General features: G+C 31.4%; 1 protein-coding gene across 2 annotated transcripts in view; it reads right to left on the minus strand.

Moving 5' to 3' along the window:
* The window catches only part of LOC126743598 (maternal protein tudor-like), a 99,133-nt gene that overhangs the window by 62,541 nt on the left and 16,659 nt on the right, over window positions 1–19,933 (minus strand). For both annotated transcript variants that reach the window (XM_050450765.1, XM_050450764.1), the window contains exons 6-12: window positions 18,415–18,608; window positions 18,203–18,360; window positions 18,005–18,151; window positions 12,529–12,713; window positions 3,984–4,055; window positions 3,801–3,931; window positions 3,427–3,610 (exon numbers count right to left, since the gene is read on the minus strand). In XM_050450765.1, coding sequence (XP_050306722.1) covers window positions 3,427–3,610; window positions 3,801–3,931; window positions 3,984–4,055; window positions 12,529–12,713; window positions 18,005–18,151; window positions 18,203–18,360; window positions 18,415–18,608 — 1,071 coding nt within the window. The remainder of the gene's footprint in view (window positions 1–3,426; window positions 3,611–3,800; window positions 3,932–3,983; window positions 4,056–12,528; window positions 12,714–18,004; window positions 18,152–18,202; window positions 18,361–18,414; window positions 18,609–19,933) is intronic.

A 19,933-nucleotide genomic window follows, 5' to 3' on the forward strand; every position in this document is an offset into this window, starting at 1 on the left:
GATCGTAAATCTTGTCATCCAGAAATTGAAAACGCATTACTAACGTGGTTTAGGGATCATTAGAACAAAATTATACCATTAAGTGGTAGAATTTTTCATGAAAAAGTGAACCGTTTGACAACTATACAACTTACTTTTACTTATACAACTTAAGAAGAAAAATACGTACTGAATCACCTTTTTTAAGCACAGAGCATATTTCTACTTGTTTTCATAAATTTAGAAATGTATTTGTTTTTATTGACAAATTAAATAACATTTTTAATGGTTCAGCAAAAATAATCTTAAAAAGGTCAACCATACTTTGAAAACTGAACCAAAGTTTACTGAATAAAATACAAGTTGCTTCACTGGGCTCCACGCGCCGAATTACCTATTCACCGCCCCTCACTTCATTTGCCGGGCGACGCTCCAACAATCGAATCTGTTGGGTTACACAGTGAGTAGAGTTTAAATCGTTTTGATGTGCGAGCGTTTTATTACTAGTTGTACCGGGTGGACTCAGTGGACATTTTTCCAAATAAATTTCAGAAAATGAAGGTTAAATTAGCGACACAGATATTTAGTCACTCTGTTGCAGTAGCATTGCATACTTGTATTGATTTTAAAATTCAACCTAACCCTCCAAACACCTTACTTAAAGTATTAACAAAAGATTATCAGAATCTTAAGACCCCTGAAGGTAACGCTTTAGTTTATGTTACAGGATATTTTTTAAGGAAATGTTTAGAAAAACATTCTTGCGATGTATGTATAAGCTTTAGGAATTCTAATACGTTAGGTGAAGACGAAACTAAATTTTGTCATTTTAAATCATACAGTGAAACTAATTTTATTTTATGTTTTCACATAAAATAAAATATGAAAGTTGGATTTTGGTCAACTTCTTATTTTATTCTTATATTATTTTGCTATATAAATGCGTTATGGAACTTTTGTACATTTAACTCTTATTTCATTTTTATTTTATTTCTTATTTTACTTTATTTGTCTGTATAAATCCAGCTTAACAGACTACATTGTTTACAATTTATAATGGCAAAATATATTTTCCTCTCAATCTTTTGTCCTTTTTTTACAATATTGCACTTTTGCCAAAGCTATTTATCCGCTTTTTAAGTCTGTAAAAATATTTAATTTAGTAAATGTATTACCTTTTAAAGGTTATTTGAGTCGGAAACATAACCGAGCTTATAATGAAAAAAAACTAACCAAAAATTAATAAAATTCATAGAAAAATCGACTTAATTTAAAAGCAAAAATATTAATAAAAGCAGCAGTCAAAACAAAAATATCTTGGAGCATTAAAAAATTTAGTCACTTCGGCAACGTTGCGCTACAGTCTTACGCACGTTTTACTATTTTTCGAGTTCTGTCAAAAATTATAAATGAATGAATCCCGAGGGATGTTGCCAAGGAATTAAAGGAAATAAACGCTTTAAATTATTAAGTTTAAGGGCGTATTTTGTGTTTAGAGTGTGTTTTACCAGTTTTTTTGTTGGTTTCGTACTTTTTTGGAGAAAATTAATGCCAAAATAAAAGATCATGGTGCATTCTTGTGTAGTAAAGAGAGTAGAGCATTAAAATCCAAATTTAACGTTTCATCGGTAAGTTTATTTGTTTACGTTGAGACAGCAAAACTTTTGTATTTTTACCACCAGCGTCGTCACATGAAAAATATTAAGGTTAATTAATTATGTAATGACATTTTTCGCCTCTATTTAAAATTGCACAAGAGCGACGAAAACAACACGTATAGATATAGAAAATTATTTGTACAGTACACAATCCTAACCCGATTTGTAAGGGAGGCAAGATGAAAATTACAAATTTGTCAATTATTAAATTATTATTTGCACTAGTGCATAAGCTCTACCCCACTGGCAACAAACCAAACAAAAATTTAAAAATTACTAATTTTAAAACAATAAAATTCCACATTTTTGTGCTGGTTATGAATGAAACATTACGTTTATTACTTATAATGTCTTAAGTAATGCTATTATTAGTCTGACAAAATAACAAAAACGTCAAAAAGTGTAGTAATCAATCATTTAAAATTCAAACATGTCATTACTTAGTAGTTATGTCTATCTTTAGTTGTTAAGTTTAGTAACAGTAATATATGCATCTTTTCACACAAACTTTTGACTTTGATTTAAAAATAAATCCTAATGAAACCAGTCGTACCAAAACAACCGTTAATAAGATACCTAAGTACCTAATTATTAACAAAAAAAAATTAACCATTTAGTTCTTCAATTACTTAAACTTTGATAATGTAAAATTTATTTAGTTTGGTGGCTATGAAAACAAATTATCAATTTACATATTTTTCCCAAGTAGGTACATACTAGGGAAAGGTACATAAATAATAATTTTATGCCAGATAATAAAGTTATTATAAAATCGTGCTCCGTCTTCCCCTACAGTTCGAATTAGACGAAACTCGTAAAATAATAGCTATTTTTTACCAGAACTCCCCTTTACATTTTTTGCTAGTTCCCAGTCGGCGAGGAGCTCGGCGGCCTGCCTTTGAGATCGAAATATAAAAGGTTTTTCGCTGAGTGAAGCAGCTTGTATTTTATTCAGTAAACTTTGACTGAACTGAGTCTGATGATCACCCATTTTTTTTATTTAGTTTTGAAACCAGATATAATGTGAACGTCAGCAATATTTTTTATATATTTATTTTTTATTTTAACTTAAATGTTTGTGGTATAAAACGAGTAGTTTTACCGATCTGATAATGCCTTAGAGCAAGACACGTGCAATCCATTGACCATTGACTTTGTGTCCCTCCAATCACTGAATTTTTATTATTAAGAGGTCTCTTTGAGAAAAATGAACTACTTTTTTGAAGACAAATAATTCATAATCTAAAATTATAACTAATAAAAATAAATAATGATATTTAGACGAAAATACTACTTAATATAGTAATAAGATATAAATTACCTATTACCATATAAAAATTGAAAACCGATAAAACGTCGCCTAGCAGAATTGATTGCCCGATTTTAGACTACACACAATCAAACAAGGCTTTTTTCCCGATTCACGACAAAATATACCGATCAACACTTTTATCCAAAAATCGACTTTTGTCCAGTTAAACTAAAAATTTTCGGAGAGCATACACTAATATTCTTTACTTCAGTTCTTATATTATAAGCCTATCTTAAATTATAGAAAACTGTTAATATGTAGTCTGTGATTTATTATTAAAATCGGTTATCGAAAATTTTTAACTTCAAAATAATAAATTCGAATAAACTCGAGCCACAAAATCTAAAGCGCACTGTCGAAGAAACGATCGTTAATTGCAACATTTGCGATATCGAGAGCCGCGACATCGAAAATCATTCGATTCTCCCATCACTACATAGGACTTCAAAAATTAATATTAAATAACATATTTGTTACCTCTTCTTATAACCCTCTTCCCGATTATCCCTTCGATCTCCGAACTTATTATCTCTGGGTTTTCTATTGTCGAAACTGTTATGATGAACTGGAGAGGGAGAATCGTCGCCCCAACCGGGATCTGCAGGCGAGGGTGCGCCTTCGTTAACTGGACTGCTTATTGAAGGAGAATTTTGGAATCCATCTACAACAAATTTAATTTACTTTTAATTTACTTTTAAGTTGTAAGCCTTACTTAGCTTTTATGGTTCGACTTTAATTGTAATGTGAACTATGTAGGTATAGATTTAAGATTTGTTTTTTGTACAATATACGGAAAAAACAAAAACTGTAACTTTGTGTTTAATTTTTGTTTATAAAACCTACAAACTTACTTTCAGTCCTATTCCAGTTGTTGTTCCGATTATCTCCGCTTTTATAATCCCCCTTTATTCTATCTAGTCTGTCTTTAATGCCTCCCTGCTGACCTCTGTCTTTGTTGTATCGGTCATTTCTATCGTTACGGCTGACAAAGAAGCTCTTAAAGAAAAGCATTTTATTGGGGCAAAATCACTTACTCAAATCCTTTATTTTGTTGTCTCCATGAGCCATCAGGTGACGTTGCCTGGTTGGAATTTACTTCGTTTTGCCTGAAAGATTTTAATTAGATTTTAGACAGGTTTAAGGTTTAAAATTAAATAATACAATATAATATTAAGCTAAAGAAAAATGTTATGGAAGAGGCTTATAGGCTAATAAAAATTTTAGAAAACATACATTTACTCAAAGCATTACCCACCTACAAAATCTCTAAGAGAAATTCAATATTTAAGATTATTGATTAAAAAATCCTACTAAGAAAGACATTGAAGCAACAAGGAGGTCCAAGTTGTGGTTACAAAGAGTATTAAATAATAGTATTTAATATTATATTACACATAATAAATCGACGACCTTCTAAAAATGTTATTTATTGCTCTATTACACTGAAACGTTGGAGAGTTTCTAGAGTTTAATCTGGGAACAACAAAGTAAATTTGATTTAACAATGAGCTACAGTCGATTTTATAATTAACTAACTTATATAAAAAGACCACGGCCGCTACCACACGGCGGTCGGCTAAGGCTTTCATGTGAAAACGTACAAGCATTATATCTTGACATGTTCCTGTTGCTGGATAAACACCATCGGTCTTGTACATTAAATATTTTAAAAATTGACGCTGAATTGACTCAATTTTATCAATCTCCACCTGATATACTGCATGGCATATAATTGAAGCGTACTCAAGCTTGGAGCGAACAAATGAGCAATATAAGAACTGCACCACCCTAACTTCATCAAAATTGCGACAATTTCTAATTATAAAACCCAGAGATCTGAATGCTGCTATAACTGTATTATGAATATGATTTTTACAGTTGAAATTTTGGTCAAAAGTAACACCCAATTTCACGACACCTAGTCAAAGGAAAATTTTGTATTTCATAATTATGCTCAATAAAATGTTTGTTTCTACAAAGAGTTACCTGAAAACACTTTGATAAATTGAGAAAAGATATGGTTTTTATTTTTCTATAAATTTTTAAATCGTCTGCAAAAAGCAGTTTAACAGATAAAATATTCAGTGCAAGGTCATTGATAAAAAAACAAAAAAAAAAGAAGCGGTCCCAAGTTTGCGCCCTGTGGGACACCAGATCTTACGATGTATTGATTGGAGCGAAAACCGTCGATTTCGACAAACTGCATTCGGTCTAGAAGGTACAAAGAAAATAATTTTAATACATTTTTAGAGTAACCCAGATAATAAAGTTTTATCAATAAAATAGTGATAACTACTTGATCGAAAGCCTTCTGAAAATCCACGTACAGAACATCCACTTGACTTCTGTTGTTTAGGGCTTGACATATGTATTCGGAAAGACAACATAAATTAGTGATACATGATCTTCGTGCCATAAAACCATGTTGATCGGGCGATATTCGTGTACTTACTTGTGCGTGTAATTGTTTGTGCATACAAATTTCAAAAAGCTTAGAAAAATTGCGTAGAATTAATATCGGTCTATAGTTGCTAAGTTCTGACTTGTCGCCCTTTTTAAAAACTGGAATAACTCGCGCGATCTTCCAACAAGACGGAAACGAACCTGTTTGAATGGAAAAGTTAAAAATGTGAGCTAATGGTTTCGCTAAAGGTGTAACGCAGTCCTTAACTAAAAAGCTTGGAATAGAATCAGTACCACATGTTAATCTGTTTTTGAGTTTTTTGGATTCGATTATATCGGACTCATGAACAGGATTATGCAGTAAAGTATGAGGAACAAAGTTGCTTGCATCTGAATCAATTAAAACGCTCTGGAAGAAATTAGCAAAAGCCTCGACTATTGACTTGGGATCCGAGAACTCATTAGTGCCATCTTTCACCACACCTGGTATTCTGGAGTCACCCTTCTTCATCTGTATGTATGTCCAAAACTGAGAACTGTCAGCGTGGATATTATTTTGTAATTGACGTAAATAATTTAGAAATGTACTATCAAGTAGTGTTTAAAGAGTTAGTCTAGCATTTCGAAATATTTTACAGTAATAGTTAGTTTTGTGTTTTTTATATTTTTTGTAAGCTAATTCTTTATTTTCAATTAAGCGAATGATTTCAGAAGTGTACCAAGGGGGATATCTTCGTTTCCGATTTATTTTTAATGGTACAGTGGTTTTAAAAACATTATTAATTAAGTTATACAAAATGCCACAGGCTTTGTTAACGTCTGTGCATTCAAACAATTGCTTCCAATCGATATTCAAGATTAATTCATATAGAAGAGGAAAATTTGCCTTACGAAATTTAAACGCCTTAGGAGCAGTTTTGCACAAACCAAAAGGAAACGATTTTTCCGTAATTAAATTGTCAATATTGATAAATAAGGGGGAGTGATAATGATCGACTCTTGATAGGGGTCTGCTTGTTTCAGAGATTTCGCAATCGATATTTGAAATTACCAAGTCCAATGTGGCCCCATAATATTTTTTACAATGTTTAATTGTTTTAGGCCCAGAATATTTAAAAAAGAGTCAATCAGTGCAATGGTATCAAATTCATTTATACCATATAGAGGAACATTAAAGTCACCCATGATAATAAGTTTTTGATTAAGAATTTTAAGATATGGGAAGTATTTGTATTTATCCATCTAGTCATTATGTAATACTGTAACTATCATCAAAAGCATTGTCATATATTTCAAAGTGTAGTTTTATGTATTTAAAGTTCTACTAAAAATGTGCAAAATTGACTCCTTTCACCCAAATTAAATTGCTCTACCCTCGTTAAAAGCAAAGTTAATTCAATTTGAATATTGCTATTTGTTTTTACCCCTTTAATAATATAGTATCAATCAAAACGCTTCTTTTCAATAATTTAACTTATGAGAAATTATAAAAAATGTTTTAAGCAGTTTCTGGTAGGAAATTTCAGATGATGCTTGAGCTATTTATTTCGAAAAGACAAATATAGTTTTTATACGTTTTGACACAAAGGCGTGTACAAATACATTTTTTCGCCAAGAGAGCACACAAAAAACAAAACAAAAGTAAAAACTCCAAGTCAGGGTCTCATTAAACATAAATATAATTTTTAAAAAGCTAGATATGTTTTGCTGCTATCGGAGCATCATCAGGCCTAAACCTATATTATATATGTTGTTAGTTGTAATGTGTTCTGTGTAGGTATAAGTCTAGGCCTGATGATGCTCCGATAGAAGCGAAACACTTGTGGCTTTTTAAAAATTATATAAATGTTTAATGAGACCTCGACTTGGTGTTTTTTCTATTATTTTGCAATAAAATCAGACACACAATAGCCACATATTTCAGGTTTCAAAAAGTAATTTTTGAAACCTGAAATATTTTTGTGAAAAAACATTAGTGTGAAATTAAATATTAATACTTGATGTCGGACCTTTCAAAACAATTGCTTTTTTCAATATTAAATATCATAACAATTATTCCATGTTGTTTTGTAAAATAAATATGCGCATTGTTAGAGGTAATTTAAACATTCCAATTAATTTAAAGACATAAGATTAAATTGTTTTATTCACCTCGCAAACAAATAAAAAAATAGGCTGAAATATAAAAAATTTTGTAATAAATATAAATATGTGCCTTTTCAATCTTTATCTAATGATTATTATAATAATGGGATATTGAATTGATACACAACTTCCGAAAAAAAGTACACTAAATTTAACAAGGATACTCAATACACAGGTGTGTGTCTTATACCTAGGCGTTAATAAACTATTTACTTTGAAATATATGTTATTATTATAATTTAATAAATCCATAAACCTGGTAGTATTAAATAAGCCAAAAACACCCGATTTTGATGACCAGGGTGTTTCTCTATTAAAAACCCTCATTTGTGAATTTGCTGTGAAACTGCTCATTGTGAAACTGCTAAGAATATTGGTGTAAAAAATTCATCAAGCCATTAAATAATTATAGAATGAATAAGTTTTTACTAAAACACAAAAATGTATCTCAATAATAAAGCAGAATTAAGCGATTTAAATATCCATTTCGTTATATACACCTCATAAATATTTACAGGTGGCCATGAATCAGCCTACATTTAACCTGTTTAGTGTTTCAACATACAGATATTTTACGGACAAGAGACCTTTAAATTCCTTCACCCTGAAAGTGAAACACAGGGCGAAATGTCAGAAAAACATCAAATGTCAAGGTAATGATTTTTACTTTATCACTTTGAGACAACTAAAGTACTTGATTATATGATTCATAATAATTTACTATAGCGTTCGCGCAACTGAAGGTACCGAAAAGAATATCCTATTTTCCTCCTAACTTTCTATTCGTTATAATGGCCCATTTAACTAAAAAATTGGTATTAAAAAAACCTTTTCTCAGCAATTGTTCTCCTTTCAACATCCATATTGAATATAACAGCATGAAAAACAGCAAAGAGAAAAAGTATGCAAGCCTTAGGGATGAAACGAAATAAAGTGTTAAAAAAAAGACAATTATTAAAGAAGACAAAATTTGGAGAACTTTAGCAAAGAAAAAGAGTTATTTTCGTAAGAGCTTACATGGCTATTTAATTAGCAAAAAAATAATAGTTTCCACATACTAGTTGAAGATATTGTTATAAATTTATTTAGTGGCTCGGAGTACGCTGAAGAATACCAGAATCTTCATGCTGCCTTAAATTGCGTCTCTTATATAAATAAAATGACAATACCAAAGGCACAAACGTTTTTTTTCAGTTTGTTAAAAAAATTATATTAAAGAAGACACATGGTTAGATGCTTGCAGTGAGATAGACAAAAATTAGGCTGTTTGTTTGTAAAGGGAATAAATAATTTAGTAAATAAAAATTCAAGTACAATTATATATTTTAATGGCAAGAACAAAAATAATTTTAAAAAGGAATGGATGAGCAAAGGACTTTTAAACTGAATACAGGAGAAACATCGTTTATATAGTCAACTCATTAAATATGAGTGAAAATCTGTAGAGAACGACCTAAAAACTAATTATAATATTTGTAAAAAAATAAGATGTCTGAAAGAGTTTTTTTCAAAAGCAAATAGAATAAAATAGAAATTTGTCAGCTGAACTTTGGAAGGTTGTAGACTCAATATGTCAAAAAATTAAAACTGGAGCAACGATTAATAACATTAAAACTGAACAAACCAAACTAGTTCTGAACAAAACAGATATATGTTATGAGCTTGATAGGCATTATTGTACTTAGAAAAAACTTATGCAGAATACCTTTATGTAATGCACAATGAGTTACTTATTTTAACAATACAGATTTTACTTGTAATGCACAAGTTGAAGAAATAGAAAGTCTAGAAGGCACTATGTATTTTCTTGAATTGAACGGAAGTGATGATTTAGATGCTGGAAAAAAAACTGGAGAGGCGATATAAAATTCACGGCAGATCTGGCATGCATAAGGAAAGCACAGAATAAAAATAAATGGACACATATGAAGGAGATCTACGTCCAAAAATGGAATACATAATACTTAAAACTTTTCTACAATATCAATGACAAAGAGTTTAATCTAGAGTGACTTAGTCAATTATATAGTAATAATTATTAAATGCATAACATAAATGGATCTAAGTAACGCTTTCTTTGGTTTTAATTGTCTTCACTTTTATAAGGTTTGGTTCCGTTAAAATGTATACAGTGACCGTCTAAAGTTCCGCAAAAATTCGAAAAAAAATTAAAGACATGATTTTTTTGAGAAAACGCTCGGACCCGTCGATTTTTATTTTAAGTTGCGCATTATTTCACTGTGAAAACTCTTATTAATGTATCAAGTGTTCAAACTGATCCCCATTTACTTCTTGGCAGAAAGCAAGACGGTTTACAAACTCATGTAAAACACTATCAATTATTTCGGGTGATATACGTCTAATTTCGTATCTAATTCTATGTTCCAAATCTTCTACGTTGATTGGCTTCTCAATATAAACTTTACTTTTCAGGTACCCCCATAGAAAATAGTCGCAAGGATTTAGGTCTGATGACCTGGCCGGCCACTCTATTGGCCCTCTTCGTCCTATCCATCTTCCTGTATTCCAGTAAATACGGACATCTCGAAAGAAATGTGGCGGTGCGCCGTCTTGCTGAAACCACAAATTATCTGTCGGGACAGCAGGGTCTTGTTCGTCTGGGTATAGGGCAGCCTAAGCAGGGATAAGATCTTCTTGAAGAAAATTGAAATAGCGTTGTCCTGTTAAGTTTTCTTCGAAAAAGTATGGCCCTATTACTTTATTTTCCACGATACCAGCCCAAACATTAATAGATTTACGGTACTGTTTATGAGCATCAGTTGCCCAGTGTGGATTTGACACTGACCAGTACTGACAATTTTGCCGATTTACGACACCGTTTAAACAAAAAGTTGCTTCATCCGAAAACAAAACTCGTAACACAAACTGACGGTTATTATTGCAAATGTTCATCATTTGCGCGCAAAATTGGTTTCTTCGATCAGGATCGTCTTCATTTATTTCGTGTATTAGTCTAATTTTATAAGGGTGGTATTCATTTGCTTTTAAGATGCGTCTTACTGACGTTCCGGCTATATTATTATCAACTGAAATTTTTGAAGTTGCATTGTTTGTATTTTCTTCGACGGAGAGCAGAACGTTTAATTTTGTTTCTTCAGAAATTTTTGGACGACCTGATCTTGGCAAATCCCTAACATGACCTGAAGTTATGAATTTGTGCTCTATTCTACTAACTGTTGACTGAGAAATAGGATGGTTTGGGTATTTGGCATTAAACAGTTCACTTTCTTCTTTTTGCGTGCGCACTCGATCCCCGTACTCGATTTCGCTTAAATTAGCGATAATTTATTCTGATAAAAACTATTAATTTTCGAGCTGACAGTGACATTCGAAAATAGAGATTCTTTACAAGTGCAACCATGGAAATAGAAACAATTGGCAGAGTTTGTAACATGATTTTTATGCTCGATTTTACCTTAATTTGTAAATAGACGTACTTATTTGTTTTGTCGTTATTTAAATGTAAATATTTCGGAAACAGTTGAGTTTTGAGATAAGGTGTGTTATACGAAACTCGCTTGGAATTTCGCCTATATTTCATAAAAGCAATTAAAAATATAGCATTCCATTTAAAAAAATGACCGATGACGTCATATCTTTTTTTTTGTTCCACCCTGTATACAAAAATTTTGTATAAAATAATGCGCAACTTAAAATAAAAATCGACGGGTCCGAACGTTTTCTCAAAAAATCATGTCTCTAATTTTTATCGAATTTATGCGGAACTTTAGGCGATCACTGTATGTATTATAACATAAATACATAGCAGGAATATTTCAGGAATTTATCCTTGGGGTATTTTTAATAATACAGAGGCGGTGATACTAAAATGGCTAATCTGGAAAAATTTATGTATTTAAAATTAAACCAAGTTTCTTCAAAATTGAAAAAATATGTTTTTTAAGGAAATATTTTGGTTTAGGTAGGCGGTCTTCGGCTTTCCTGGAATATCCCCGAAATTTTAAATTCATACTTTTGGAATACAGCAGCGGATCTATCATGATCTAACTCTGATTTTTTGGTGTTTGGTGGTTAATAAACTATAATTTAATACAAATTTATCAACACGCTGAAAGACTAAAATTAACTCTATAAAGAGAAAATACAAATAAACCCTAAAAACAAAAATTCTGTATTTTTTTTTTTGGAATAACTATTAAATGTAAAATTACTTTAAGAAAACTTATACAGATAGAATAAAATACGTACTGCAGTTGAGGAAAAAAGTAGAATATTTTCTGCTATAAACTCTTTGAAAAACTAAAATTAAGACTATAAAAAAATAAAAAATTAGATAACTAAACCACTGGCTTTTTTAATAGGCACGTGTTTTCAAAATGGCTGCTTTCTCGACTGTCTTAAAATTGTAAAAATTAAACTTTAAGAGAAAGACCAAATAACAAATTTTATACCAGATCATTGCTTTGTGTATTTTCAAAAATATTTGAAAAAGTATTAAAAGAATTATTAACTTGCTGCTCTTTCTAAGAAGCAGTATAGTTTTATAAAGAAAAGTCAATTCAAGATGCAATAATTAACATAACAACGCAAATAACTTACGCTCTAAATTCAAACAAATGCAACCTATGCATCTTTGTCGACTTTTCTAAGGCCTTTGATACGGTGTCGCACGACATACTTACAGGCAAACTAGAGAAATGTGGCCTAGGATGCAAAGTTTTAGACCTTTTGAAAAGTTACTTAGTAAATACAATGCAATCTGTGACCATTTTAACTAACAGACCTTACACCTTACTTACTGAAGAGAAACGAGTTTTTTTTTAATTCAATTTAGCAAAACTAAAATGATTAATGCTTCTATCAATATTAAGCATTTAAAAGTTTATAGCAAAAATAAAATGCACTGTATATCCGACGAATTCCGACTTACGGTCTAAGATACTCCTTTAGTCTCCAAGATAACCCAACGCAGCTTGCAAACCAAACATAAAAATATAACACGACCAGGAAATTTATTTAAAAAATGCAATTGTAATTTTAATTACTGACCTGGCTGGTTTCCTTTGAGACGTCGATCTCGCATCGCCAGACAAATCTGCGGATTTTCTGTGTTCCAAAGTATTTCCCGCCTGCACCAACATCGTCGGAGTAACTTGACTTTTGGCAGTGGCTAATTTGTCCAAAAGCAACGATGCCACGTTGTAGTTGTTCATATCGTACAATTCCACTAGAGCCTATAAGTTATGTAGAATAATTAACTTATTTGTAACCAAATAAAACGGCTTTTAAACAAAATCATGCCATAATATAAGTCAAATAAACCAGCACATATACATATTACATATGTCCTCCATTGTGGTTTTATTTTTTATAATTGAAATAAATTAAGATTTCTCAAAAAAAAAAGTGTATTCTAAAACTTGTTTGCTATCTACAGAGTTCGCAAAAACTCACATTGGAATGCTCCAATTTCTTAATCCAAATTGGAACCTGTTAACATCTACCAAGCTAGAAATTGAGCTAATGGAAAACCGTAAGCACAAAAAGAACATTCACATAAGCATTCTTCCATATTGCTTGATTTAAAAAGAAGTTACCATATAATAAAGTGAATAGCACATAATTTACAATATAATTTACATTATTTACTAATTACAGGAATAATTTTTCCTACCTATCATGAGAATAGACACATCCAAATTAAGTAAGCGAACAGAAACAATGATAACCCAACTAGCATTTTTGGCAACAGCTACGCAATCGCGACTATAAAGAATACTTTAAAGTTGTGGTTACTACTCGCGGGAACCGTTTAGGCACCGTTCTGTTACCACTTTTTTACCAAAATTGGGAATGATTTTGCTGTAGCAAATACGTAATTCTATCATCCCGGGAACTTCTTTTTAACGTTCCATAGTGGTTTTCGGGATGTCATAAAGTAGTAATTGTGCAGTGCTAGTTACTAAGAAGTTACTGAGACAATATTATGCAAACATTTTGATTCTCTTTCTCTGTCAACACAAATAATTTTACATGTCCGTCTTTATTCTAAGTGATGGCGTTGTATCGGGGTTAATCTACTTCATATTGTATTTAATATAGCTGATAATATCGCTTACCGGAGTGGAAAAATGTAAACGAAGCAAATTTTACTGTTAAACATAGGCAATATAGGACGAAAATAAAGAACGCCTCATTAAAATAATGACTTTTAACAAAAAAATATACCAAGTCTAAATATTTAAATTTAATTTTTTAGAGAAGGTAGATAATTTTTTTCACTCCTCTTTACTCCTATGAATATAAGAAATCTATAATTTAATAAAAAATGCATAAAATGTAAAAGTATTCCGATTTTAGCAAATTCATAAAATCGTGCAATACCTTTTCACAAAATGGAGTCAAATAATTTAAAAAAATATGGCGAATTGTTGTTAGAGTTACCAAGAAGTTTCTTTTGTTACTTCAAAGTAAAAATGACTTAGGAATAAGTAAATTATTTCAAAAGAATGCTACTATAAAGTATATTTTACTGCATAGTAGAAATAATTACTTAAAGGCAATTTGCTTTAATAGCCAAGGTGGTAAATATATTTCTTTAAAGAAGAAATAAGGGTAACTATTTCGGTCTTGTTACTGATAATATTACTTCAAAGTGTATTACTGCGTGGTAATATTTTGATGTTCCTATGTAGTCGCAAGAACCTGAAATTTAACTTTGTAATCGCGCTTACTTAAAAGTTCCCATTTAATCGTCCCACCAACCAATATTTTCTACTTTATAGTAATGACGTTGTAAAGGTAATTAGGTCAGGTCGCTAAGCGGTATCAGCTATCATCAGAGTTACCGCAAAGTAATAATTACTATATAGAAGTATTAAGTTAATATTACGTATTTCTTACTACTATTTTTTACTTGGCAGTTATTTAAACTTGTGTACTGATTTTAATTTACCCTCAAATTATTTTTTATTTCGTCTGAGACATTATCAAATTATATTCTTAGATTGTTTTTTCGCTGCATATAAACCACTTAGTAATATTGCCGTATCTTTTCGGCGAGTTCTATATCAAAAAGGTTTCTCAGAAATTACTTTTAAAGAAATTTAGCAAAAGTTTATATTTTTTTAAACATGTTCAGATAATCAGTGTTTTTTTTTTCCAAAAAATTACTTCAATCGAAATTTGAAGATTCGAGTAACAAAGAAATGAACTATCTCTGAGATTGGAGGGCTAGAAAATTTTAAATTAAAGTTAGAAGCATTATTACTACCTCTGTAATTTTTAGCTGTGTCTACAAAAAAGCCAAAGAACTTTATTGGTGTCAATACAAAAGCTTACACAGTCAATGAATATACAGTATTGGCCAAAAGCCAGTGTGGTTTCTACTAAAATATGAATGTACATCTTCAAAAGTTTCATAGTTATTAATATTAGTACTGACTTGCAATAGACAACAATAAATATAGAAAAAAAGACAGTTAAAATATTCAGTCTTGAAAAATGCATTCTACACTCGGATCCTATAGTTCTAGTTTTCGAGGATCGTGATGGACTTTCTCTAAAGGGAGAAAATAAGGCTAACATTAGATGCATGCTCCGAAATGCAAAAGTTCCAGATGAGATTCCATGGCATATATAATTGACATATGCATCCCATAAAAGTTTGTCAATTTTTATCCCAAGAAAGATAACTGGTCTTTACCTGAATTCATATTTAATTTAACTAAAACTCTTTTCGAAGAATTTCCTATATTCTAATTAGATCTCCCACTGCAGATCCTCCGAAACAACCCCACACCATCACCGAACCACCACCGTGTTTAACTGAGGCCACCGTACAGTTCTCAGGGACCCTTTCATTGGCATAACGGCGAACAAAAACTCGCCTCTTCGTTCCAAAAACCTCGAATTTCGACTCGTCACTCCAGAGAACTTTTTTTCCAGTCATCAATGGTCCATTCTTTGTGTGATTGGGCCCACTCAAGTCTTTTCTTCTTATTAACATCCTTCAGTAGCGGTTTTGATACAACTAAACGTCCTTTAAGACCAGCATTATAAAGCCGCCGTTTTACTGTCGAAACACTGACCACTTTTTTACGCTCCTTGTTGATTTTTGCTGTGATTTCAGGGGCGGTAAGGCGTCTATTGCGTTTGCTTGTAATTATAATATTTAAATCCTCCTTTGAACTTGTTGCCTTTGGCCTTCCCGATCAAGGTTTGTTGCTAATAATCCCTTCTCTGGTGAATTTCCTAACATTATAATCGACAGTCCGCCTTGGAATTCCCAAATCCGTCGAAATTTGACGCTTAGTCTTTCCAGCTTTATGAAGTCCAATGATAATACCTTTTGTTTCTACCAATAACTCTTTTGTTTTAGCCATTGTAAAGAATGTTGAAAAACCAGCAAAGAAACGGTGACAATCGTCAATAAGCAAGCGAAATTATTTACCAATGTTACACAAAATCAATTCTTGAAGACTAAACACCTTTAAATGTTTCAAATTTCATCGGAAACGAGCTGTAAACAGATTAGTTTTTTAGAAGAAGTGCATATTTTCACTACATTGTTTGTGATTTGCCTATTTTTGACTATTTGACTATTTTTAAATACTTTGTGTTTTTCAACGAATCATAGTTGATAGGTATGCTTTTTAAGCATATGTGCAATTTACAAAAGAGATACAATCTAAATATAGGTATAAAGATAAGATTTTTGTATCTAATTTAAAATATTAAAAAGAATACATGGTGGGCAAATCATTTTTGAGCGGTAGTGTATATATATATATATATATATATATATATATATATATATATATATATCAAAAAAAAGTAGAGGTCTCAGCACTGATCCTTGGAGAACACCAAATTTTAATTTTGTAAAATCAGATTGCAAGCCATTCAAATGAACCACCTTATATCTGCCAGAAAGACATGATTCTATTAATTTTATGCTAGAGCTCGAAAAATTATCAATATGAAATTGAAATATTAATATTAACATTTCAATTTCAATTTTTGGAGATAAAGCAAAGGTTTTAAAGGATACACAATAAAAAGCTTTGCTCAAACCTTAAAATGTGAATTGTACTACTATTTCTAGAAAGTGATTAATTGCCATTCTTGTTGATTTAGCACTTCTAAAACCAAACTGTTTATTACTTAAAAAATCATTGGAGTCAAAGAAAACTGTAGTTCTAGATTTTAGGGGCTTTTCCAAAGATTTTCGAGAAAATAGATACTAGTAATATAGGTCATTGCAAAGGTCTTTTTTTATAAATAGGTGCAACTCTAGAGATTTTAAGGACATTGGGAAAACGGATATATAACGATATTCACAATATGCTTAATCAACTTAATATTCATTCCATAAAAATGACGACTGTTTTTGGTTTTTAATAATTTGATTAGGTCACGCAGCTCAATATGTTAGATATTTCGGTAAATGTGAATTTATTATCTCAGGCGTGCAGATTAGCTCTGTATTCTTTAAAATGTGGTAACCTATTTATAATTTTAGAGGCTATATTCGACAAAAAGTTCTTGAAATCATGAGGTAAAAATTCATTAACTGAGTTCTCTTTATCTTTTACAAGGTTGGAAATTATACAGGCTATGCCCCAGATGGATTTTGGACTGTACTTTTTAGTTTTTAGGTAAGGGTCATATTCTTCAGATTTAGTTTTCTTTAAGTTACTATGATGTATGCCTTAGTTAATTTTTTAAGTCGGTAATAAAATTGCAATCTCTTTGTTTAGCTAACTCAGACACAAAATTTAAAAGTTCTTCCTTGTTCCCTTAAATTATTATTAAACCAAACAGGTTTAAACCTTAGTTTTTACATTTAATAAGGGCAAAAGCCTTATTAATGTTATTCTGTAGAAAAACAACAAATAAACATTTTTTCCTCAGTTGAGATTTAGAGTTAAATTTTAATTTACATTATAAAGTTGCAGTTTATCCTACTTACAAGGTTAAAAAATACAAACATGTTCCTTGTTGGTTTTTTCAATAAGGCAAGGTATGAATTTTTGGTGCATGTGAATGAATGGGTATGTTGGAATTTAAGAAATAAATTTTCCGGGGCGGTGTATTAGTTTAAGACATACCTACATACAATAATAGAAGTTTAAATATTTAGAAATTCTAGCAAAACCAATCGTCTCAATTTAAAGTCAAAACCAAATTTTTGTAGTTTGAACTAAAACTACAAAAAAGATACAGCAATATTATTAAATGGTTCTTATATAATAAGAGCATACTTTCGTTAAAAAAAATAAAAACACACCCTAATGCCATACTTTATGTGAGCGTCCTGTAGATAAACAACTAATTTTAGAATGCACGTTTTTTGACATCAGAATAGTTTTGTTTAAATACTGAATTTTAAATTATAGATGAATTAGGGTAAGCCATATATTATTTGAATTGAAATGAAATGACTATTAAAATAACTAAGAAAAAAATTAGAGACTAAATATCTAAACTGACCGCATATTTAATAGCAATGACAAAGTCGTACCTTTTTTCCAATCATTTCAGTTACTTTCATAGTAAACGTCTGTTCCAGAATGAGTTCCTCTAAACAGGCATCTCTGGTTTCATCTGGTTCCATATTCTGATAACCGGTTAGGCAGCATTCAATTGCCTGGGGCCGCAAAACAGTTAACTAAAAATTTACCATTAAAAAAATATAGGGTTAACTTGGCACTTTTGTTACCAATTCTCCCTCCACCATTCTCAGATTTGCTATTGGAACGGCTTCCTCGTTACCATAGTCAATGTACCTGACTTTGACCGTTTCTGCGTCCACGACAGCGACGATTTCGCTTCGGTACCATAACTGATCCATTTCGAAAGGAGCGCAACATGGAAGACCTTAAAAGAAACGTGCGTGAATGCCGTGATTAAGTCAAACGTCGGGTCATTTACCGATTTTCACTTCTGAAATAGGATCGCTGGTTTGGCAAGATATTTGTAAGTCTTCCATAAGTTTCGCCAGTTCTTGTTCTTTGCTGGCGAGCTGCGCGTAAAACCGGTTACAGCTGAATGCGTAGCTGACTTTGATTGGTTGGGTAAAGCCGCGGGTTAGAGGTAACGCTTCCGGGTAAGCGTGTTGAGCTGCCCTAGTATTAAAGATTTATTAAAAAAAAAACGTTTACAAGTATATTGACTATACCGGTTGTATCAAGAAAGTGGCCCGATATTGAAAAAACCTTCAGTGAAAACATAGTTACTGATGTGTTTTTAGCTATTCTTATTCAATTTTTAAAATTGAGTTTTTATAGTCAGGCCCTTTCAAATTGACTGGTCCATTCGGATCATGATTTTATTTTCCCAAAAAATTTGAATAATGTTGTTTCCCTATCGGCATGTTATATTGCAGAAATATTGCAGCAATAATTCTTTTGATACAGTCAGTCAAAATGAAACTCGTACACCTAAGGTTTCTTTAACATTCTGTACAAATAACGTGCAAAATATTTCCAACTATATATATCTGCAATCAGCATGAAATGTTAAAGTTGTTGAACAAAAATATGCAAAGAATGCGTGCTGAGCATAAAATGTTATGGTCAAAATGAAACCCGTACATCATATTTACTTTACAATAACATTAATATTATTTATAGTTAGCACTTGGTATTAAGAGCATTTGTTACTTTTAACACTCCTGTGTAATTTTTAATTGAGTTTAATTAATTTTTTGTCCTTCTTTTACCATATGAGGCGTCAGCGTGGACAAATAAGCGTTGTAGAACGCAAATTAATTATACAACATTGGAAAGATGGAAAATCATTGCGACAAATTTCCAAAATGGTTTGTAGGCCGCACTCTACCGTGCAAGGAGTTGTGGACCGTTATAAAAGTGAAAATAGAATATCAAATAAAGTAAGGAAAAGCCCTCGAAAAATGTTTAATTCGTACGACGAACGTTGGATCCTCAGGAAAGTTGCGGAAAACCCGAAAATATCTGCACCGAAGTTAGCAAAAGAAATTGAGAAATATTTACGCAAAAACAGTTAATCCTCAAACAGTCAGAAATTTTCTAAAAAAAAATAATATTCATAGTAGAGTGGCTCGAAGAAAACCTTGGATCAGTAAGGTAAATAAAATCAAGAGGTTAAGCACAGTAAAGCACGGAGGTGGTTCCGTCATGGTCTGGGGATGTATGTCAGCTACAGGTCCTGGAAATCTACATTTTATAGAGGGTATAATGGATCAGAACATGTATTTGGACATACTTAAGCAGAATTTAAAGGCAAGCGCCCGAAAATTCCGAATTGAAAAGAAAATTTAAATTCTACCAGGACAATGATCCAAAGCATGGGGCACAGAAAGTAAAGAATTGGTTGCTCCATAACTGTCCAAAAGTACTAAAACTCCACCGCAAAGTCCAGATATTAATGTCATGGAAAACTTATGATCACATTTGAAAGTTGCTATAAG

The sequence above is a fragment of the Anthonomus grandis genome, chromosome 13 (assembly GCF_022605725.1).
Source record: "Anthonomus grandis grandis chromosome 13, icAntGran1.3, whole genome shotgun sequence".
In the NCBI taxonomy this organism is placed as follows: domain Eukaryota; kingdom Metazoa; phylum Arthropoda; class Insecta; order Coleoptera; family Curculionidae; genus Anthonomus; species Anthonomus grandis.